This window comes from Symphalangus syndactylus, chromosome 4, assembly GCF_028878055.3.
Source record: "Symphalangus syndactylus isolate Jambi chromosome 4, NHGRI_mSymSyn1-v2.1_pri, whole genome shotgun sequence".
NCBI classification, from domain to species: Eukaryota; Metazoa; Chordata; class Mammalia; order Primates; family Hylobatidae; genus Symphalangus; species Symphalangus syndactylus.
The window spans coordinates 89,577,755-89,603,057 of record NC_072426.2 but is presented as its reverse complement, the minus strand read 5'-3'; the positions used below and the strand labels follow the sequence as shown (position 1 = coordinate 89,603,057).

The window sequence follows — 25,303 nt, the reverse complement described above, 5'->3', positions numbered from 1 at the left end:
TAACTTTAGTCACTTTGGTATTTGGCAAATCAAGCAGATTGTCAGCGTCAGTACCCTGGGGATTGGTTAAATGCTGTTAACTATTTTAAGGATTTTTACTTTTAAAAAATGTTAAGGTGTATGTGTGTCCTAGTTGCCATTAAGAATTGTGTGAGCAATTATCTAAAACGTTTTGTAACTAAATCGTACAGGGAGCCAGTATTTGAAGAGCATAGTCATACTGAGACCAAAACTGTGCCATACTCTATATCTTTTGTAATTTAGTATTTTTTTTAAAAAGCATTTTATGCCAAAAGTTTTAAGTTCCTTCTTCAAAAAAATGAAACAAGCAGATGTCATGGATATGCGTAGAGATTGAGATTCTAAATTAGAATACGTTATTAAGAAGGAAGCTATCAGGGAAGAGATTGGTTTCTTCATTAGGGTTAGTAACCCAGTATAGTTTGTGGAGAGGTGGAAAAAAATCAATATTATGCATTAGTACCTGTTTTACTTATGTAAACAGGAACCTATAAATAGGAGCTTATAAACCAGTTCTATAGGACCTCAGATATTAATTGAAATATACTGCCAATTGTGTGATAAGCTGTTATGCTTTATGTGTGTGTGTATATATACATATAGATGTGCTGATAATGTAAATTTGAGGTAAAAATTAGTAAAATACCTAACAAGACACTGTTAAGGAATATGCTGTTTATTCTTGCTTTTAACCTACATTTGTAAAGAACCAGTTAGGTGCCAGCCTATGTCTTAGGGCTTCACTGAGGCAGCAGGTGAATGAAAGTCAGTCTGTGTTCTCAAAGAACTTGGCCTCCAGTGGAGGGAAAATAAACTTTTAAGTGTCTGAGGGGCATTACTTGATGTGTTAACAAGAAACGAGAGCCCACATCTGAGGCTGGTGAGTTTGGCTTCTGCAAAGACGGTTTGATACCATGAAGAATGTGTGAAGGGTGAGGGGTAGTGCATTTCAGACACAAGACTATATGTGTGAACACATGTCTGTGAGCCCCAGAACTCCCAACAAGTCAGGCATAAACCTTTACAATTAGTTGAATAATTGGGGCTGATGACTAACTACACCGTCCATAGAAACCTTGAAAATTCCCTACCTCCCTTTTCCCTCCATTGGACTTGGACTTGCTTCCCAGTGTATGCCCTCATATTTCTTTTTTATGACATTTATTATATTTTTGTGTGTTTTTTTTTTTTTGAGATGGAGTCTCGCTCTGTCGCCCTGGCTGGAATGTGGTGGTGTGATCTCGGCTCACTGCAAGCTCCGCCTCCTGGGCTCACACCATTTTCCTGCCTTAGCCCCCCGAGTAGCTGGGACTGCAGGCACCTGCCACCTTGCCCTGCTAATTTTTTTGTGTTTTTAGTAGAGACGGGGTTTCACCGTGTTAGCCAGGATGGTCTTGATCTCCTGACCTCGTGATTCGCCCGCCTCAGACTCCCAAAGTGCTGGGATTACAGGCGTGAGCCACCGCGCTCGGCCATATTTTTGTGTTTTTAAATGTCTAGTCTTTGCTGGGCCATTAGCTCTAGGAGTGCAAGGTTCATATCTGTCTGTGACAACTGTATCCACAATAACTTGTGCAGTTGCTGCACATAATGGATGTTCAGTAAATATTTAGTAGACAAATAATGCTTTTATGGGTAACATAATGGTGTTATGGAAAGCATAAAGTAGTTCTGTTGAAGAAGAGAATGTGGTTTAATGCACGATTTTAAGTAAGATTTTCCTTTCCCGTTAGGTGGAATTTATCCATCTAGACAGTAAAGAACACACATGCCTCTTGAGTTGCTCACCTCTGTTTTCCCCTGCCTACAGTGGTTTGGAAGACATAGATAACTATGAAATAGGATATTTTGGGTGAGGTTAGGGTCTAAAGTTAGCATGGAGTTTAAAAATCTTGTATAGTCAAAATTGCTGTTGAGAAACCAGATGGTGACGTAAATTTAACCTGGTTATCTTTTCTTGCAGCTTTGGTTGAGTACCAAAGAGTTGGTCAGTTCAGAGAGTTGGCTTCTGCAAAAAATACCCATTTTCAGATAGTAGTATCTCACTGTTGGTAATTTGCTCATACTGTGCCAAGCATGTATAAACTGAGACTTACTGAGGGAGAAAGAGATTCATGTCTTTTCCTATGTGTTCACTTTGTAAGTATATTTTTATAGAGTGGAATGATGGGTGGAATCACCTACACCATTAATGTTCCTCTAGCTCTGGAAAGTAATTTTACTTTGTCTAAATTCAAATATATGTGTGTTGGGAGGCTGAGGTGGGAAGATCACCTGAGCCCAGGAGTTGAGGCTGCAGTGAGCTGTGATAGCACCACTGCATGCCGGCTTGGGTGACAGTGAAACCCTATCTAAATATACACACACACACACACACACATATGTGTATATATATATTTATTAATTATACCCAGACACAGACACGTAATGTGATTGCCTCATTCACCATCTCCACTCTTTTCAGGTACAGAAACTCATTTATTTACAAACAGTTTAAGTTCTGAAAGGCTGTTCATAAATTCTTTTTGTAAACAATCACTAACATCTTCCTTTGGTGTCCAGCATTGCTGAGAAACTTTTTTCAGTTGGTTGCTTTGTTCATATGTACAGAAGCTTGTGAGTCGAAAGTAGAGGAGTTTCTGTATGTGGGACCTGTGAACCTAGGCATTTACTGTCTCCTGGTCCTAGGACCCTGCTTTGCTTAGTGAAGTTTGCTCTTCAGAAAGATTGATGTAACTTTCTCCCACTGGAAATGACTCAAGACCAGGAACATCTAATTTTCAGGACATACACTTTTTTTTTTTCTTTTTAAAAAGTGCTTTATGTCCAAAGGATTACTTAATTCCCCGAGGATGAGTTAATTCAGGCATTACTGTATCAATAGTATTTTATACAGTTGTGGAATTGGGAGGGGACTTGATTTATCTCCCCCTGGTGCACCTGCAACTCTGAAGGTCCATTGTATCTGGGGGAAATAGAATGGAATGTAAAAAATGTTTAGTTGATTTATGTGAGGGTCGGGTCAAGAACAGGTTAAACTAATTACGATAATAGGGGTTAGAATAGAGCAGTGGTTCCACAGTGTTTGTGTGTATCAGAATCACCTGAAAGACTTCATTAAAACAAGATCTCTGGGCTCTACAGAATTACTGAACACTATATCTAAGGTAAGGCCTTAGAAAATCTATTTTTAACACGTTTCTAGGTGTTATTGATGCTACTGCTGATCAGCCTTGGTCAGGGTAGTTAGAAGTTTATGATTTTGCTAATTCAAGAGTCCTTTGTCTTTTGTAGGAGGAGTTAAATGTAGAGATCCAGGGTTTGGGAGTTCTCTGAATAGGAGTATGCAGGTGCTCCTGAGAGAGAATGAAAATGAATGCTAAGAGAAGGAGGATAATGTAGAATGTGCTGAAATTTATTTCCTATCTCTTTCCCTGATGAAAGCATCCTTATTTGGGGTTTACTTTTTTATTTTTACTCTATTTTTTTTTCTGAGACGGAGTCTCACTCTTGTCCAGGCTGGAGTGCAGTGGTGCGATCTCAGCTCACTGCAACTTCCGCCTCCCGAGTTCAAGTGATTCTCCTACCTCAGCCTCCCAAGTAGCTGGGATTATAGGCACCTGCCACCACACCCAGCTAATTTTTGTATTTTTAGTAGAGATGGGGTTTCACCATCTTGGCCAGGCTAGTCTGGAACTCCTGACCTCAGGTGATCACCTGTCTTGACCACCTAAAGTGCTAGGATGACAGGTGTGAGCCACTGTGCCCGGCTGGGGTTTACTTTTTTAAATAGAAGTTATATATGGATGTTTTCAAACATCATGTGTAGAGAAAACAGCATAATTAATCCCTGGTGTTATTTACCACTCACCTTTTAATAGTTTCAGTTTTAACTGTCACACTCCCTTTTTTGAGGGGTGTTTTGATATTTAATGGAGTGTTTCAGATTTTCTTACTTTGTGATTCTTTTTTTCTGTATTTATTAGTTGTGGTTCTTCTATAAAGAAGATTTTCCGTCAATTTTTTGATTACTTTGAAATACAAGAAGAGCAGGATACATGCTTATTTCTTTTATCAATTTGTAGAAAAAAGTTGTCTTTGCAATAAGGCTTATTTTTACAATTTATAGGAGTAGAAGCAGTTTGAGGCTTTTAATTTTTTTTTTTTTTTTTTTCTGAGATGGAGTCTCGCTGTCGCCCAGGCTGGAGTGCAGTGGCACGATCTCGGCTCACTGCAGGCTCCGTCCCCCGGGGTTCACGCCATTCTCTTGCGTCAGCCTCCTGAGTAGCTGGGACTACAGGCGCCGTCACCTCGCCCAGCTAATTTTTTGTATTTTTAGTAGAGACGGGGTTCCACTGTGTTAGCCAGGATGGTCTCGATCTCCTGACCTCGCGATCCGCCCGCCTCGGCCTCCCAAAGTGCTGGGATTACAGGCGTGAGCCATCGCGCCCAGCGAGGCTTTTAATTTTTTAAGAGAAGCTTTAAAAAATGAAGTATAACTTACATACAATAAAATACATAAATCTTAAATGATGTACTCTTGGTGAATTTTACACCATCCAGATCAAGTTGCCAACATCTCAGTCAACCCCTTTTCAGTTAGCCCCCTCTTGCAGAGTTAGTCTCTGTCCCAGGGATTTCCAACGTATGAATTCCAGATCGGCAGAATCAACATCACCTGGAAACTTGTTAAAAATACTTTTTCCTAAGGCCCTACCTTAGATATGTTGGTTCAGAAACTCTGGGAGTGGAGTCCAGAGATCTTGTTTTAATGAAGTCTTCTGGGTGATTCTGATACACACAAGCACTGTGGAACCACTGCTGTATTCTAACACATATTATCATCATTACTTTAATCAGTTCTTTACCTTACCCTCACATAAATGGATCAACTGAACATTTCTCCCATTCCATTCTGTTTCCCCCACATGCACTGGGTTTTTTCCTGTGCCCTGGGTGAGAAGTCTTGCTGCTTCTTCCCCAGCAGTTTAAGGCTTTTGCTTCAGAGGACAGAAGGAGGCAGGGAAGGGAGAGGGTTTGTGTTTGTTCCAGTGCAGCCTTTGATCACCTCCTGCATGCCTGTGCCATTAAGAGGGGGCTTTCTTATATGTTTCTCTTGAATGCTAGGTTGAGGCCCATGAGGAAGAGCTTGCTGTTGGTGCTAGTCCACATTTGGCTTTTAAGCAGACATTAAAATGTTAGCTTATTACTCCTTTTTATGGTGGTCATTTCTTTTATGCTCAGCCAAAAGCGAAACTGTTAAATGTCCATCTCTCCTGGGAGGGGCTTGTCTCCCTTTGGAATTTGATTGACTTGCTTGCCTTATAATAACAGCTTTCTGATGGGCTTATGAAAGGTTATGATTTTGAAAATTATCTGGCTCTTCCAGGTTTTTAGGTAGGAGTGATATTAATTGCAGCTTTTTACATCGAAAATGGAAATCTGACCTTCATATAAATGGAATCACACTATATTTATCCTCAAGTCTCTGGATTCTCTTGTTTAAAGGATCCTGTTAGTTTTATCTGTATTGTTGCATATAGCAATAATTAGGTCTTCATTACCATGTTGTATTCTATTATGTGGAAACTACCACTAACATTTTTCTTTTTTTTTGAGATGGAGTTTTGCTCTTGTTGTCCAGGCTAGAGTGCAATGGTGCAATCTCACCTCACTGCAACCTCTGCCTTTTGGATTCAAGTGATTCTCCTGCCTCAGCCTCCCGAGTAGCTGGGATTACAGGCATGCGCCACCATGCCCAGCTAATTTTGTATTTTGAGGAGAGACAGGGTTTCTCCAAATTGATCAGGCTGGTCTCGAACTCCCGACCTCCAGTGATCTGCCCACCTCGGCCTCCCAAAGTGCTGGGATTACAGATGTGAGCCACCGTGCCTGGCCTCACTAACATTTTTCTATGAAACTATAATTCTAATGTATGTAGATCTTTACAAAATGTTTCATGTTTAGATATTTACTATTTGTCATATACTGAGCAAGCTGGGGCTTGAGTAATGTACTCTGGTGAATCAAACCCAGTATGTGCCATTAGTGAATTTATGGCCTGGTAGTCTTCCATCCATGTTAATGTTACTCCTGTTACTCTTCTTCCTGATGCTGGATCTCCTATGGCCCTGTCCCTACTGCCCATTTAATTTAATTTAGGGAACTTTGCTCAAGCAGATCCTATATAGACTGAAATGTTAAATGTTTGCTTGTTGTGATTTGACCTGGTGTTTGTAAAATGTCTGTACTTAATTGTTATACTTGTCTACTATTTTAAAAGGCAGTATATGGGTCAATATTGACGTAGTTTGGCATGTGTCATCTTTTCCTAGCCCTCCGCACATTAATGACGTTTGCATGCCCCACAGGTATTTGAGTTTTGTGTTCCTGTACCAACTGGTAAAATTTGGAGGGAGAAATTTTTATGGTTTGGCCAGGGGAACTTCTGGTTCCTCTTTACTTGTTAGCATTTTTGTTCTTTTAAATTTAAATTTCAGGAAGTAATATACATTGGATCTGTATAATAACCTTATTTAATGTTCTTAAACCACAAATTCCTTTTGAGCCTAACTTTTACAAGTTACTTTGAACTCCATTTATGTGAGTGAAAATGAAGTTGTAGCTGGAGCACAGAAAGGTTATACTGATACAATAAAGAGGCTTTGTGTTGAGCATGGCATGTCCTCTTTAAAACTTTGAAGAATCTGGAAGTAAGTGCACCATTTTAAACCTTTGGCTAAAGTTGTCCATTTTGCTTATTGGTATTTTATGTTATGTTTTATGTTATGTTACGTTATTTTTGAGATGGAGTTTCACTATTGTCACCCAGGCTGGAGTGCAATGGTGCAGTCTCTGGTCACTGCAACCTCTGCCTCCTGGGTTCAAGCGATGCTCTAGCCTCAGCCTCCCAAGTAGTTAGAATTACAGGCGCCTGCCACCACGCCCAGCTAATTTTTTTTTTTTTTTGTATTTTTAGTAGAGATGGGGTTTTACCATGTTGGCCAGGCTGGTCTCAAACTCCTGACCTCAGGTGATCCACTCGCCTCGGCCTCCCAAAGTGCTGGGATTACAGATGTGAGCCACCACGCCCAGCTAATTTTTTTTTTGTTGTATTTTTAGTAGAGATGGGGTTTTACCATGTTGGCCAGGCTGGTCTCAAACTCCTGACCTCAGGTGATCCACCTGCCTGGGCCTCCCAAAGTACTGGGATTACAGGTGTGAGCCACCACGCCTGGCTGCTTATTTAATTGCTATAATCAAGCCTTTGAATCAGCTTATGCCACAGATGACAGCCAGGAAAAAATGGGAAAAGGGGATATGAAAGAAGTAGTTGAGTAACACAAGGTTAAAAAAAATCACTTTAAATTCTGATCTAGTTGTCTGAACTTGAAAGCAGATTTCCGAAGTAACGGCTTATATGTGTGTAGTCATCAGTATTGTTTTTCAGTTAATTGCTCTTGTACTTAGTAGTGAGTTTATGTCTGTTTAAACCCCTAAAATGAAGACAATTTATACCTTCTAAAAAACTATTTGAAAAACTAAAAAAAGACAGTGAGTGGGTGGTTCCTCAGATGATGAGGTAATGGATATGAAAGGAGTTTGAAAAAGTGACAGCTCTTACTGTTCTTCTGCTAAATTTCTGTAATTAATATCTAGGTCCTTTGCAGTCTTTATGCTTTTCCTTTGACATTAGCCATTCAGTCCCTTCCTTCATTCTTGTCCCTTGCTGTCAGTAGGCTTCTCAGAATACAGGCAGCATCGCTTAACGAAGGGGATCTGTTCTGAGAAATGCCTCCTTAGGCCATTGTTCTGTGAACATCATAGAGTATACTTACACAGATGCAGATGGTATAGCCTACTACACACCAAGGCTATATGGTATACTATCTTGCTTATAGGCTACAAACCTGTACAGCATATTACTGTATTGAATACTATAGGCAGTTGTAACACAATGGTAAGGAATTGTTTATCTAAATTTACGTAAACATAGAAAAGGTACAATAAAAATACTATATAAAAGAGAAAAAATGGTATACCAGTATGGGGCACTTGAATGGAGCTTACAGGACTGAAAGTTGCTCTGGATGAGTTAGTGAGTGAGTGGTGAGTGAATGTGAAGGCCTAAGACATCATTGCACACTAGTATAGACTTTATAAACACTGTACAAACAGGATACAATAAATATGTGAAAAATAAAGTAATTGCATTACAATGTTACAATGGCTACCATGTCACTAGGCTATAGGAATTTTTCAGCTCCACTGTAATCTCATGGGACCATCATTGTAAATGTAGTCCATCATTGACTGTAACATCATTGCGTGGCTCACTGACTGTATTTCATTCGTTTGTCATGAAGGCAGTTTTCATTGGCCCTGGAATCAGGTAAACTTGAACCCGAATCCTCTTTGACAGTTTGTGAATTTGTGACTTTGGACAAGTGTATTAGCCTCTTTGAATCTTGGTTTTAGCTATTTAAGATGGGAAGAAATCTACTACCTTATAATGTTATGAAGATTAAACAAAAAGGATGAAGTGGTAAGCATGGTACCTGTCATGTAAGTGCTTAATAATATTTGCTGCTGCTTTTCCCTTATCCAATTGTGGATTTCTTTTAAAAGTGAGAAACTTGATTTACAGTTTTAAGAAAAGGCATTTATAAGTATTTTTGAATTTTTTTTTTCTTTTTTTTTTTTTTTTTGAGACAGAGTCTCGCTCTTTTGTCCAGGCTGGAGTGCAATGGTGTGATTTCGATTCACTGCAACCTCTTCCTCCCGGGTTCAAGTGATTCTTTTGCCTCAGCCTCCCGAGTAGCTCAGATTACAGGTGTGCGCCACCACGCCTGGCTGATTTTTGTATTTTTGGCAGAGACAGGGTTTCACCATATTGGCCAGGCTGGTCTCGAACTCCTGACCTCAGGTGATCTGCCTGCTTCAGCTGCCCAGAATGCTAGGATTACAGGCCTGAGCCACCATGCCCAGCCTGAAAAAAAAATTTTAAATATTAAATACCAATACTGTGAATTTGCTATACTTTAAAAAATTATTCTTACAGAAACTAAAAAAAACTCAGACATTTTCAAGCACTGGTCCAGATATTAGTCTTAGTTCACCACTAAATTAAAGCTCACAGATGGTATTAAAGTGTCTCAGAGATTATATCATTAGATGATGTAGGCAACATATATTTTTTCAAATTGTTAATGAATGGATTTTTTAGACACCTAACAGATTACAGATTAGATAAAGTGCATCAAAGACAGCATGGCTTCCAAAATGAAGCAGACTCACAATGTCTATTTCAAAATTATAAGCAAATATAAAGGAAAATTTCATGAACATTTAAAGACAGACGGTAGCTCATCAACAAATGAAGTGATAATATTCATAACGTAAACTTCATAGTGGAGCTGTCAGACTAGTTTATCTTAAGACCAAAGTTCAAGATGATTGATGTCATTTGTGTTGCAATTATTTGTACATTTAGAAATCATTATTCTTCATAGAGAATAGCACATTCAGGTTCTAACATTATTCTTTACCCCCACAAAGTGGTGGAGCCACAAACACTAGTAACAGTGTGTCTGTCCTTTGGGCTCATCTTGTGCCTCTAAGTTATTAATACTGAAGATGCTCTTGGGAGATAACATGTATTACCCTCATCTCAGGCAGGAAAATAGAGGCATAGAGAAAGGAAAGAATATAATTTTCTTTCCGTGGTCTACTTGTGACAGGCGGAGAAATGTTAAAGCCTTTCTGACTCACAGGCTCTTTAGTCTTTAACATGTATTATTTATTGATTTGCAAAATGACCCTAATATGTAATATTAATACCAGTTTTCTTATGTTTATACTGAAAGTGGTTGTGGGTATGGTAGTATGTTTTGTGGAAAAGACCATTATCAAAAATGAGGAAGACAGTTGTCTGGCATGGATATTGCCACTGTCCCTTGCTCTGCTCCTGGCAAACATTGCTGCTTGATCATGTCACTACTTCAGAAGCTAGATTTGACCTCAGCATCCTTTTTGTTTTTTAAAAATTTTAATGTTAAATTTTTAGTAGAGATGAGGTCTCACTATGTTGCTCAGTATGGTCTTCAACTCCTGAGCTCAGGCGATCCTTTTGCCTCAGCTTCCCAAACTGTTGAGATTACAGGCGTGAGCCACTGTGCCCGGCCTCAGAATCCTTTTCAACATATTGCCCAAGGGAGCTATTACCAGTCAATCACAGGTCCACAAAACAAAGTTCTTTTTTAGTCTTTCCTTACTGTTGAATTAATTTACATTAAGAAGTTATGAACTTACTTAAAAGTTGAGGATCTGTTAAATTTGTAGTCCTGTAGCTGGCCTCAAAGTACAGTATATAAGACTTAGTTTATGTTCTCAGCAGGTTTACTTTCCTGTGGGTCAAATAGACATGCACACAATTAGAAGACAAACTCAGCTATATTACTGCTGTGAAGAGAATAGAGAATGATGTAAGATTAATTTTAACTGGAAACATTGGTGGATGTGGTGATTTTGGATCTTGAGGATAGAATCTTCCAAGTGGTCTTTAGCAAAGGCCTAGAAGTTAGAAAATATAGGATGGATTTTTGGGAACGACAAATAACGTTATCTTGGCTTAAGTATACAACAAGGATAAAGTAGAACCAAATAGAGTATCTTGCTCCCTGTACAATGAGTTTTGGGTTTTATTTTGTTGTTCTAGTCTCACAGATGGTTTTTAATCAGTAGAAGTACGTGATCCAGATCTGTGCTTTAAGAAGATAACTGCTGACAGTTTGAATAGAGGTAAGGTTGGAATCTTGACATAAATGTAGGAATCCTTGGTAGTAGTACAGGAAGAAATGATGAGTATACGAACTAAAATTGTGGAATGGAAGTGGTGAATTTAGAATAAATTTTTAAAGGTAAAATTAATGTGATTCCTATAGGATTAAGTTATCCCCAGAGGCTCCAGCATTTCTTTGGAAGGATATCCAGTTATTTCCTTTGTATATTCCAAGTTTAAAAAATTTTTTAAAGGTGATTTTTTTTCTCTACTTGTATTTCTGGAGAATTATTTCTTTATCCTTGGTATTTCATTAAATAGGATACGTATTTGCATCTGTGATTTGGTATATTTTTTCTTTCCTTCCATAGATTTTTTTTCACCTTTATTCTAGGGATATTTTCTATTATGTCCTCCTGCCTTTTCTCTTCCATTTAATTAGTTATTCTACTTCAGGGATACTAATTATCTTTCTGTTTAGGCTGTGTCCTACATTTTCTTTCTAATTCGATATCTTTGTCTTTTTTTTCTCCTCGATACTTTTTTTTTGATACAGGGTCTCACTCTTTCAGCCAGGCTGGAGCGCAGTGGCTTGATCACGGCTCACTGCAGCCTCGACCTCGTGGGCTCAGTTGATCTTCCCGCTTTAGCCTCCTGAGTAGCTGAACAACAGGTGTGTGCCACCATGCCTGGCTAATTCTTGTATTTTTTTTGTGGAGATGAGGTTTTGCCATGTTGTCCAGGCTGGTCTCACACTCCTGGTCTCAAGTGATCCACCCACCTTAGCCTCCTCAATATACTCTTGTTACCTTAAGATTTTTCTTTTTTTTTTTTTTTTTCAAATTCATTGTTCTTCTTAATTGGTTTCCTTAACGCTGAAGCCTTTCTTTTCAATTTACCTGTTTTGTCTTTTCATCTTTGGGCTTTTGTTTCATTAGATGCATGGTTATTCTGTGTTGTTCTGTGTTACAAGAAACTGTTTATATGATTGTGTGGGCATTTCTTTTTGCCTTGCTCAGGCTTAATTTGGATACCTAGGTCAAGACTTTGCTTTTGCCCTTTGTGGCCCTGTGCTTTCCCATCTCTGTAGTTGTGTGAAATGTCCTATACCAGTCTCATTTCATACTGCTGAGGGTATAGTACATTTCTATGGGCTTCAGATCCTTCCCTCAACTCAGTATAGGGCCTTAGAAGTTGGCAGATCCTGGTGATGCCTCTGCCTAGGTTTTGAAGCCTCTGTGCTCAGGATATTTTTCCTCAACTTTTCTAGGGCATGACAAATCAAATTTTTCTATCCATACTAGAGGTATTTCTTAAAATTTTCAAGTTTTTTAGTTCACATTTCTTTCTCACTACTGCTTCCAGGCAGTAATCAGGCTAACTATCATACTGTACCATACAGAATTTTTTTCTGTCCGCTACTTTTTAAACTTTATAGGTTCTTAGTTTAGTTTTTTGTATTACAGTGTGTAACTGGTAGGTTTTCTGCTAAAAAAAATCACATACACACATATATATATATATATATATATCTTTTATTAGTTGTTGGTAACAGGATGTTCTTTAGTCTTTTTTCACTCTATACTTGAACATTTGTATGATTTTCTAAATATTTACTTTTGACATAATAACGTGTTTTAGGAACTCTGCCTCTTAGGCCAGGGTTGACTTGGAATCAGTTGTTTTAAAAATAAAAAAAAATTCTCATGGCTTTAGTAATTAAGGTTTTTCAAATGTCTTCTAGCTTTTATAAAATCATGTATTTTTTTAAAAAAATAATATATTCTTTAATTACCTTTTATTTCACTGGCTTTAAGGGAACAGGTGATTTTTGGCTGCATGAATGAATTGTATAGTGGTAAAGTCTGAGATTTTAGTGCACATGCCACCCAAATAGTGTACATTGTGCCCTACTACATTGTGTAGTTTTAAAAAAATCTCTCATCCCTCTCCCATCATCTCCCCTTCTGAGTTTCCAGTGTCCATTATACCTCTCTGTATGCCTTTGCATACCCATAACTTAGCTCCCAGTTACAAGTAAGAACATATGGTATTTGGTTTTTCATTCCTGAATTACTTCAGAATAATGGCCTCCATCTCCATCCAAGTTGCTTCAAAAGATATTATTTCATTCTTTTTTATGGCTGAGTAGTATTCCATGGTGTATTTTCTTAATTCACTCATCGGTTGATGGGTACTTAGGTTGGTTCCACATCTGGCAATTGTGAATTTTTGCTGTGATAAACATACATATGCAGGTTTTTTTTTTTTGATACAGTTTTCCTTTGGGTAGATACCCAGTAGTGAGATTGCTGGATCAAATGGTAGATTTAGTTCTTTGAGAAATCTACATACTGTTTCCCATAGAGGTGGTACTAATTTACATTGCCACCAGCAGAACCTAAATGTTCCCTTTTCATCACATCTATGCCAATATCTATTGTTTTTTGACTTTTTAGTAATAGCCATTCTGGCTGGGATAAGGTGATATCTCATTGTGGTTTTAATTTGCATGTCCCTGATGATTGGTGATGTTGAGCATTTTTTTCATGTTTCTTTTTTTTTTTTTTCGAGATGGAGTCTCGCTTTGTCATCCAGGCTGGAGTGCAGTGGCGCAATCTCGGCTCACTGCAAGCTCCGCCTGCTGGGTTCACGCCATTCTCCTGCCTCAGCCTCTTCGAGTAGCTGGGACTACAGGCGCCCGCCACCACACCCGGCTAATTTTTTGTATTTTTAGTAGAGACGGGGTTTCATCGTGGTCTCGATCTCCTGACCTCGTGATCTGCCCTCCTCGGCCTCCCAAAGTGCTGGGATTACAAGCGTGAGCCACCGCGCCCGGCCTTTTTCATGTTTCTTGGTCATTGTATACCTTCTTTTGAAAAATGTTTATTGATGTCATTTGCCCACTTTTTGGTGGGATTATTTTTTTCCTTGTAGATTAGTTGGAGTTCCTTATAGATTCTGGATATTAATCTTTTGTTAGATGCGTAGTTTGCAAGTATTTTCTGCCATTCTGTGGGTTGTCTGTTTACTCTGATTATTTTTTGCTGAGCAGAAGCTTTTTAGTTTAATTAGGTCTCATTTATTTTTTTGATGCATTTGCTTTTGGTGTCTTAGTCATAAATTCTTTGCCTAGACCAATATCAGAAGAGTTTTTCCTCGATTTTCTTCTAGCATTTTTATGGTTTCATGCCTTGGATTTAAGTCTTAAATCCATCTTGGGTTGATTTTTGTATATGGTAAGAGATAGGGATCCAATTTCATTCTTCTACATGTGACTATCCAGTTTTCCTGGCAACATTTATTGAATAAGGGTTCTTTTCCCAATTTTCGTTTATGTATGCTTTGTCAAAGGTCAGTTGATTGTATTTGGCTTTATTTCTGGGTTCTCTACTCTGTTCCTTTGCTCTACATATGTACTTTTATACCAGTACCATGCTGTTTTTGTTACTATAGTAGCCTTGTAGTATAATTTGAAGTCGAGTAATGTGATGCCTGCAGATTTGGTTTTTTGTTTAAGATTGCTTTTTGGTTCCATATGAATTTTAGGATTGTTTTATCTAATTCTGGGAAAAATAATGTTGGCATTTTGATACGAATTGCATTGAATCTGTAGACTGCTTTGGGCAGCATGGTTATTTTCATTATATGGATTCCTCTAATGCACGAGTGTGGGATGTATTTCCATTCGTTTGCATTGTCTGTGATTTCTTTCAGAAGTGTTTTGCACTTCTCCTTGTAGAGATCTTTTACTTCCTTGGTTAAGTATTCCTAGGTATTTTATTTTATTTTTTTGCAGCTATGGTCAAAGGGATTGAGTTCTTGATTCTCAGCTTAGTCATTGTTGGTGTGCTACTGATTTGTGTACTTTGATTTTGCAACCTGTGACTTTACTGGATTTATCAAATCTTGGAATCTTTTGGAGGAGTCCGTAGGATTTTCTAGATATATAATCATATCACTGGCAAACAGAGATAGTTTGACTTCTTCTTTTCCAATCTGAATGCCTTTTATTTCATTCTCTTGCCTGAGTGCACTGGCTGTGGCTTTCCGTATGTTCTTATTTTTAAAGGAGAAACTTTTACCCAAAATGAAAAAATTATTTCGATTGGAAATTGGAAGAAGTACTCTGTAAGTATTATTTTTTACATAGTCAAATTTGGTGGTTTAATTTTATTATTTCTGGATCTTGCTGTCATTCATAGCATACATTTATAAAAGTTTATAAAAGTGTTCTTTATTTTCTTCCAACATAAAGTTATTAATTTAATTAGTGCATTTGGTATTTGCCAGGAGTTCTGTAGGAATCATGAGTAGCTTTTGGGCTTTTCTGCATATAAAAGTGTAAGTATCATATTATGTAATAATTCATGTAATTATCCTTATTTAGGAATGTTTAATGTACTACTTTTTTCTCTTCACAGATTCTATCAACTTTTAAGAACAAATGCACCTTATAGCTCATGGAAGAAAAAACACAAATCAAGACATTTTTGGGTTCCAAGTTGCCAAAGTATGGAACAAAATCTGTAAGAAGTACATTGCAGCCAATGCCAAATGGGACACCTGTTAACTTATTAGGAACTTCCAAGAATAGTAATGTCAAAAGTTACATAAAAAATAATGGCTCTGATGGTCCATCATCTCATTCATTTAATTGGAGGAAAGCAAATAAATATCAACTTTGTGCACAAGGTGCCGAAGAGCCTAACAATACTCCAAATTCACATGATAAAATAATTGATCCTGAAAAACGTGTTCCTACTCAAGGAATGTTTGATAAAAATGGGATAAAGGGAGGTTTGAAAAGTGTTTCTTTATTCACATCAAAGTTAGCAAAGCCATCCACTATGTTTGTGTCATCTACAGAGGAGCTAAACCAAAAGTCTTTTTCTGGACCGTCTAATTTGGGTAAATTCACCAAAGGCACATTATTAGGAAGGACTTCATATTCTTCGGTCAGTACTCCAAAATCACAGTTGAATGGATTTTATGGAAACCGGTCAGCTGGTAGCATGCAAAGGCCTAGAGCGAACTCCTGTGCCACCAGAAGCAGTTCTGGAGAAAGCTTAGCTCAATCCCCAGACAGTAGTAAATCTATTAATTGTGAAAAAATGGTAAGGTCGCAAAGTTTTTCACATTCCATTCAGAATTCATTCCTTCCACCTTCATCTATAACCAGATCACATTCCTTTAATAGAGCTGTGGATCTTACAAAGCCTTATCAGAACCAACAGCTATCCATTAGAGTGCCTCTACGGTCAAGTATGCTAACAAGAAATTCCCGGCAGCCAGAAGTACTCAATGGGAATGAACATTTGGGGTATGGATTTAATAGGCCTTATGCTGCTGGTGGAAAGAAGTTGGCTTTACCAAATGGCCCAGGTGTAACTTCTACTTTAGGTTATAGAATGGTTCATCCCTCTCTACTGAAATCTAGCCGATCTCCATTTTCTGGGACTATGACAGTTGATGGAAATAAAAATTCACCTGCTGACACATGTGTAGAGGAAGATGCTACAGTTTTGGCTAAGGACAGAGCTGCTAATAAGGACCAAGAACTGATTGAAAATGAAAGTTACAGAACAAAAAACAACCAGACCATGAAACATGATGCTAAAATTAGATACCTGAGTTCTGATGATGTGGATGACATTTCCTTGTCATCTTTGTCATCTTCTGATAAGAATGATTTAAGTGAAGACTTTAGTGATGATTTTATAGATATAGAAGACTCCAACAGAACTAGAATAACTCCAGAGGAAATGTCTCTCAAAGAAGAGAAACATGAAAATGGGCCACCACAGGATATATTTGATTCCCCCAAGGAAAATGAAAAAGCCTTCAGTAAAACTGATGAATGGATAGATATAAGTGTCTCTGGTAAATATTACTTATCTTAAGTTTTTTTGCTTTCTTTTAAATAATATAACTGAACTTACATTTAGGATTATCTTCAGATTTCAAGATATTATCAGTTTCATGGAGGGTCTAGACAAAATTGAGGTGGGGCAACGTTTATTTTCCTGTGACTTTTGCTCCATACCCCATTTTTCACCCTATCCAAGACAATATTAATAAAACCACTCTTAACTTTGTTGTTCTTTGGCTGTTAAACACAGCCTATTCCTGCTTAGTATATGCAGTGCTTCTAAATGACTTCCCCTGCTTACCTCAACCAGTGTGGTATGCCATTAAACAAACCATCTCTTCTCTTAGGATAGCATTTCATTGCTATTTGTTAAGAGTAAAGCTATACCAAAGGGGATACAATGAGATAATATAGGTTATGTCTAATCTGATGGATTTTTTTTATCCTAGAAAATTTTTCTTGTTTAGCAATTTTTGTAGATACACTTTCTGAGAGAGCTTTATTTATTTATTAAACTGAAGAAAGTGAAATAATACCTGTTAAACATTTCCTCTTATGTTTGGTTATCCTGTTACTAAATGCTGGAGAAAATGTATTTGGTATTTGTATGCCCATATACCTGAATAAAGAACAACTAAAGGGATTAGATATAGACATGTGGTATAATCAGGGGACTAGATCATGCATAGAAATGCATGTACAAACCCTTGATTGTCTGTAGGTCTTCTAAAAGAGACTGCCGGAACAAGTTTATTTCCTTATAGGGAGGCAATTATGAGTACCCTACATTATTTAATCTATGAAGTTAAATAGTGTACACAGAGGAAAAGGAGTTTCCTGGCCAGTGTTTAAAAATAAATATCTTGGGAAATATAGGAATATGAGGGTTTATTTACATTTTTGGAAATATTACAGAAGTGAAAGATGACTAAATGAATTTTCTTTTCCTCTATTAGAAAATATTTCAGTAGGTTATTTTAAAGATTTTGGCTCTTGATGTTTTTATTGCTTAGGATATAGAAAATGCTATAGTTATGAGTGCTTTTTTTGAGCCAGCTTTTTTGCTATGATATATCAAATTATTAGCACTTAGATTTTTAGGACATGAGAAACAATTATATTTTTGTGAATCAATAACCTTTTTTCTCTTGAAGACAGGAGTGAATGTACAAAACATACTTCTGGGAATAATTTGGTTTCACCAGATACAGACTACAGAGCTGGTTCTTCGTTTGAACTCTCTCCATCTGATAGCTCTGATGGAACATACATGTGGGATGAAGAAGGCTTGGAACCCATTGGAAATGTCCATCCAGTTGGGAGCTATGAGTCCTCTGAAATGAACAGCATAGTATGTATGGATTTATATACTCTTGGAATATTTTGTTTACCCTACTATAGAGAGACTTGTGATATGATTGATTTTTTAAAAAAATTTATGAATTAACTTTACTACTTTGAGAAAAGGAAATTCATATTTGTTAAGAGCCTATAAAATATCTGACTCTAATATGAAATAAAGCATGGAGAATATATGACATTTGACTTAAATATACTCAACATGTTTACATATATATTCATCATACATATGTGCATACTATATTAGTAGGTTAATCTGTGCCACTGGTTCTCAAAGATTGGGGGAGGAGGTCAATGACTGAAGGTGGTTTTGGTTGTCATATTGATGAGTGCTTCTTGGCATCTAGTGGGTAGATGCCAAGGATGTTGTTTAACATCCCACAGTCCACAAGACAGAGACCACAATGAATTATCGAGCCTAAGATGGCAGTAGTGCTGCTGTTGAGAGACCTTTGCCTGTGCTGTACTGAGGTAACATTGAAGTGCCAACTCTCAGTGGGATAATGCAATACAAGTGTATTATTTTACTCTTAGAAAGTCTGTTGTGGGTCTGGACAGCTCTCTAGGGCAGCTGTCTTTAGTGATCTAAGCTGCTTTGATTTTGGGGCTTGACCGTCTTTTGAGGTCCCTTCTTTTCACTATGGCAGAGGAAGAGAGTGCCAGAGGGTCTCACACGTATAATTACTTGCATTGGCCTGCAGACAACACTTGGCACTTTTGTTCATGATCTGTTGACCAGAACTAATCATGTGGTCCCATCTAAATACTAAAAGGACAGGAACTGTAATCTTTGTGTGTGCCTGGAAGGCAAGGGAATCAGGTATGGGCAAGTGTTAGAAGACCTGCCATGAATTTATATGTGCGTATTTTAAGAAACATGGCAAGTAGTATGGATAATATGCCATATGGGTAAAGTGTAATTGGTATGTTTAAAGTGACTCATTGCAGTTATTCAGTATATAAAATATGATTTTCCAGTAGTTGTATGGGAAAATTGGTAGTCTTTGTGGATATATTAAATTCCAAGTGGATTTCAGGCAGTGTAATTTTCTATGCTCCTGTAAACCTTTTACTTAAGCCATTGTTACCAGAGGCTTAAATTGCACAAACATGTTTTTAACCTCTATCAACAGCTTGCATACAAACATTTAATTTAGAGGCAGTGTCTTCATCTCATTAGATAAAGGAGGCTCAGAAAAGATAAGTTTAAGACCTTACATGCTGTCTTACTAGGAGTTTTAAGGCGAATATGATTAAGTGCAAATGAACATGGTGTCCAGCAGATGGCAGCAATAAACCACGTAGTACCTGACAGTTTCTGGAGGCTAACCACCTTCATTCAGTTCATTGTTCCTGTAACTAATCACAAAATAGCTTTCTCTAAAAGATTTCAGAATGCATCTGGATTGACTGTTAGTCCTTAAGATCCATGAGTTTCCTCCTTGTTCAGTAGGTTTATGTCTATGGTATGGGAAGAAAAAAACATTCATTCTGTGCTTTGGAACAAGATGGTGTTTCTCTTTCTCTTCTGATCTGATCTCTTCTGATCTTCTCTTTCTCTTCTGATCTCAGACAAAGTCTGAGAAAGGATAGAGAATTGATGGCAAAAGTTGAGAACCTTGTGTTGAGTTCTCCTACAGTGATGTTGGATTTACCATTTTTGCTCTGAAGTTACGTGAATTTTTTGTTTTGTATAAATTTTAGGCGTGTACCTGTTCAGAATTGTTGGGTTTTTTTTTTTTTTTTGGTGAATTGGACTTTCCATCATTACTTAGTGATCTTCTCTATCTCTAATTATGCTTTTTGTTTTCAGACTCCTTTTCTTTCCAAATATTAATATACCTTACCAATTTTATTTATATATTTTCCCTTCTTTTACTATCAGCCTTTTTTATGTATAGCAAATAGTTCATTATTTTAAAATTTTCAGTTTGTCTTTTTCTTTTGAGTAGTGAGTTTAATCCTTTTATGTTTGCATTTATTGCTATAGTTGGACTTTATTTACTCTGCCATCTTATTATTTTTATTTAAATTGTCTTGCTTTTTTTTCTGTTTCTTTTTTCTTTTCTTTTTTTTCCTTAAGTGGTTCAAAGTAGTATCTCTTACTTAACCCCCAGAGACTTTTAGCATATTCTCACTTTTCTTGTCTCTGCAACACTGCTTCTACCAGTCCAGGTCAAGATAAGGAGCTTTCACTAGAATGTACATCAACTGTGTCACTTCTAACACAGTTTATTTAGTTCCACTCACTGTTCATTTCTGCTGACATTGTTTTTGTAGTAAGTCTTCCTTTTTGAAAGAAACAGTGTGTTGATATACATTCTGGTGCAGTCTCCTAATCATGTCAAGGATCCCAACAAATAGTTTGTAGACTGACTACTTTTCATAACACCAGTCTAGAATCCTGGCTATTTATTTGTTTAAATGCTACCAGTATTATGCAGAGGTCTAATTTACGTACAGTAAAATGCACAAATATTCTGCAGACAGACCGGAGAATTTTGATAAATGTGTATGCTTGTTTGACAGTCATCCATATTAAGATATAGAATACTCCCATCGCTCCAGAGTGTTCCCTTTATGTCAGTCATTCTCTTACTCTGCAATCACTGTTGGTTTCTGTCACTATAAATTAGTTTTGACTGTTCTTGAACTTTATATAAATGAAATCATAAAGATGTGCTGGTTTATGTCTAGCTTCTTTTCATTAATACTATGTATTTGTCAGTTACAGATTCTTTACTCTTGTATCATATTCCTTTGTGTGAATATACTACAACTTATTGTTCATGGGCATTTAGGTTGGTTCCAGTTTCTGGCTATTAGAGTATTGCATGATTGTGAAGATTTTGATGTATGTTTTTTTGGTGAACACTTACTCATTTTTGTTGGGAAAATGTGTAGGAGAGAGATTCCTGGGTTATAGGCTATGCTGATGGATAAAGATGCTGTCAGTGTTTCAAAGTGATTGTGCCTGTTAACACTCCCCACTGGCAGTAGATGAACATTCCAGAAAGTTCACCTTCTTGTCTATTCTTGGTGCTTTCTGCCTTTTTGCATTTTTGCTGTTTTGTGGGTATAGTAGTATTGCATTGAGATTTTGTCTTGTAGTTTTTGATAACTACTCACAGAGCACCTTCACATCTGTTTATTGGGCCATTAGGATATATCCTCTTCTGTCAGATGTCTTCTGTTGGGTTTGTTTTCTTAATGATTTGTAAAAATTCTTCATATTTTTTGATATAAATATTTTATTTTGTATCAATATGTAGATGTTTGTATTCATGTGTATATTTACATTTTATATATGTAGAGTGTATTCTTTACTGTGAGTTGCTTTTGAAATCTCTTAGTAGTGTCTGTTGATATAGAACTTACCAATTTTGATATTGTCCAGTTTTACAAGTTTTCCCTTTACCGTTACCACTTTTTTTAAAACTGTTTGTGAAGTCTTTTCCCACCTTAATATCATGAATACATGTTTCAATGTTTTGCTCTAAAAGCATTATTTATTTTTAACCTTTTACCTGTAGGTCTCTAGTCCCCATCTGGAAATTATTTTTGTGTATGGTTTGAGATTAGATGTCAAGATTAATTTATTTTAGTCATCTTTCCCCCACTGTACTTCAGGGTCATCTTTGTCATAAATCAATGACTGTGTGTATAAATATTTCATTGCATAGACAAATATTTCTGTTTATTTTGTCAGTTATATGTTATTTTCATTATTGTAGCTTTAAAATAAATTTTGCTGCCTGGTAGGGTAAGTCTTCCAGCTTTGTTCTTTTCCAAGATTTCCATAGCTTTTCTTAGCCTTTTGTATTTCCAATTAAATATTAGAATGAGCTTGTCAATTTCCAGAAAGGACCGGCAGGGGTTTTGAATGGGATTGCATTGAATTTATAGATGATTTTGGAGAGAATTGACATATTTATGATGGAGATACAGTCCTCCATTAATTTCAGACTTTAGAAATACTTCTTGCTAATGTTTTATACTTTTCTATAAAATGTTACACATATTTGATTTTGACACTGTAAGTGGTACCATTTTTATAATTTTATGAATTTTTGTTGTATGTACAAATATACCTGATTTTTGTCATGTAAATTCATCTAGTTATAATAATTTGCCTGTGGATGATTTTGGAACTTGTATATACACTCTATAATCATACCATTTGCAAAAAAGTTGCCTCACCACCCCAGCACTTGCCCTATTACACGAGTTAGGACCACCAACGTAGTGTTGAATTGAAATGGTGATAGAATTTCAGAGAGAAAGCCTTAATAGCTCACCATTAACGTTTTTGGGAGTTGAGAGGGAATTTAATCAGAATATGGAAGTTCTCCTTTATTTTGTTTGCTGAATTTTTGTTGTGAATGAACATTAAGTTTTACCAAATGCTTTCTCTACATCTGTTGAGATAATGAAATTTTTTGTGTGTTAGTGTGGTAGATTGCATGGCTTGATTTTCAAATAGTAAACTACCTTTCCATTCTTAGAATACATTCACTTGGTCGTATTATCTTTTCAAATGTATTATCTTTTCAAATGTTGTTAAACTAGATTTTCTAATTTTTAAATTTTAAAATTATTTTTTAAAATTAATTTTTTTTTTTTTTTTTTTTTTTTTGAGACGAAGTCTAGCTCTTCTCACCCAGACTGGAGTGTAATGGCACAATCTTGGCTCACTGCAACCTCTGCCTCCCAGGTTCAAGCGTTTCTTCTGCCTCAGCCTCCTGAGTAGCTGGGATTACAGGTGCCTGCCACCACACCTGGCTAAATTTTGTATTTTTAGTAGAGACAGGGTTTCACCATGTTGACCAGGCTGGTCTCGAACTTCTGACCTCAGGCGATCTGCCTGCCTTGGCCTCCCAAAATAGTGGGATTACAGGCATGAGCCACCGTGCCCGGCCTAAAAATTAATTTTTAGAAAAGAGATAGGGTCTTGCTATATTGTCCAGGCTGGCCTTGAACTCCTGGTCTGAAGTAATCCTCCTCCCACAGTCTCCCAAGTAGCTGGGACTACAGGTGCATGCCACTATACCCACCTCTGCTAATAGTCTGTGTTTTTGCATGTATGTTCATGAGTAAGATTGTTCTACTCTGTAATTTTCTTGTTTTTCTACTGATGTTCTTGCCATGTTTTGGTATCAAGATCATGCTGGCTTTATAATGAGTTGAGAAGTGTTTCTTATTTTTCTGTCCTTTGAAAGAATTTGTGTACAACTAATGTGCTTACTCCTTAGGTATGTAAAAGAATTTGCCAGAATTCAGCCTTCCGGACCTGGAGTTTTCTTTATGAGAAGGTTTTTAATAACAATTTTAATTTTTAGATATTGGCATATTAAAATTTGTATGTATATTCGTGTTGGTTTTTGAAAATTTGTCCATTTCCTCTAAACTTGTCATTTGTTGGTGAAAGTTGTTTAGGATTATCCTCTTTTTAACATCTTTAGGGTCTTATAGGGACGTCTGCTTTTCATTCTTAATACCGGTTATTGGTGTTTCCTCTTTTTCTTCATTTCCAAGAACCAAATTTGGGCTTTGCTGATTTTTCTATATTGTGCTTATTTTCTGTTTTTATTGATTTTGGTTTATATCTTTATTTCTTTTCTTCTACTTTTCTTTAGTTTAATTTGTTTTTTCTTTTCCAAAGTTTTTGACATGGAAACTAGGTAATTGATTTTTAGCCTTTCTCCCTTCTCTGGCATATGAATGAATTCTCATAAAGAGAAGCCTTTATTATTTGGGAAAGAATGCATTCAGTAAACACCCTAGTAGTAAATATAGCAGTTAGTTTCTTTTTATGTGCGTTGTTTCAAAATTATGAATTCTAAGGCATGTTGTATAGGCCATTTTCCTTAATGCATTTATATATCCATGAACAATATACAGTATGATTTTGTATGTATTTTACAACTTGGGTAAATGATACATAATATTCTACAGGTTTCTTTTTTAAACTCAATTTTATGTTTTTCGTGTATATGTGTATTTATATTGTTCTAATTCATATTTATTACTTTATAATACTCTGTCATTTGAATATACCAGTATTTTTCTCTGTTCCCCTGCTAATCTACATTTCAGTTATTCTTTATTGCTAATAGTAATGTCTACATGGTGTAGCAGTGAACATTCGGATTCAATTCTCTTTGATCATATAAGTCAGTTTCTTTAGGATATAAACCTAGCTATAGCGTTCCTAGGATATAAAACTAGGAATAGTGTATTTTCAACTTTAATGATATTATCAAACTTCTCCCTAAAATGGTCCTACCAGTGTATACCTTTCAGTAGAGGATGAGAATTTCTGTCACTCCTCATCTGAACCCCATATGTCGTCATCTGACTTCAACATTTTAATCAGTCTGGTGAGTGTGAGATGATACATAATTTTAATTTACATTTACACCATTGTTGATTTTGTCATTTTTTTTCACACATTTTACTGGCTGTTTTGTTTCCTTTTATGTAAATTTTTCCTTCACTGATTTTTCAGTTGGGTTTTGCCATTTTTCTTATTGATACAGAAGAGTTTTTTATGTGGTTGGAATTTAATTCTTGTTAAATGTGTTGCAGATAATCTTCTCTGAGCCCGTTGCTTCTGTTTTGTTTTTTGTATCTTTTTACCATTCATAGTTTTTACTTTTGACAATTAAATTTAGTAATGTTTTTCTTCATGGTTTTTGCTTTACATGCTCACGTATGGCATGTGTGTGTAAGACACCCTTTCCCATCCTAAGGCCATACAGGTATTTTGTTTACAGAGAGGTGTTATTGCATAATGATTAAGAGCCAGGGCTCCGGAACAAGCTAAGTTAAAACTCCACCTCTGTCATGTACTAGCTGTGTCTCCTTGGATTCTCTGTGTTCCTTTTTTTTTTTTTTTTTTGAGACAGAGTGTAGCTCTGTTGCCCAGGCTGGAGTGCAGTGGCACAATCTTTACTTACTGTAAGCTCCACCTTCCCGGGTTCATGCCATTCTCCTGCCTCAGCCTCCCAAGTAGCTGGGACTACAGGTGCCCACCACCACACCAGGCTAATTTTTTTGTATTTTTAGTAGAGATGGGGTTTCACCGTGTTAGCCAGGATGGTCTCGATCTCCTGACCTCGTGATCTGCCCACCTCGGCCTCCCAAAGTGCTGGGATTACAGGCGTGAGCCACCATGTCCAGCCTCTCTGTGTTCCTTTTTAAAAAATATAGATGGTAGTTGTACCCACCTCCAGGGCTGATGTTAGGAAGTCCATGCCTGAATGCTATGA

At 36.8% G+C, this 25,303-nt stretch overlaps 1 protein-coding gene across 9 annotated transcripts in view; it reads left to right on the top strand.

Moving 5' to 3' along the window:
- CCSER2 (coiled-coil serine rich protein 2) overlaps positions 1-25,303 on the top strand; it is a 194,794-nt gene that overhangs the window by 26,469 nt on the left and 143,022 nt on the right. For 8 of the 9 annotated variants that reach the window (XM_055275495.2, XM_055275494.2, XM_055275493.2 and 5 more), the window contains 2 exons: positions 15,226-16,684; positions 17,828-18,024. In XM_055275495.2, coding sequence (XP_055131470.1) covers positions 15,265-16,684; positions 17,828-18,024 — 1,617 coding nt within the window. In that variant the 5' untranslated portion in view covers positions 15,226-15,264. Of the gene's footprint in view, positions 1-10,738; positions 10,822-15,225; positions 16,685-17,827; positions 18,025-25,303 lie in introns of all 9 variants that reach the window. The other variant, XM_063638141.1, reaches the window with a different exon arrangement.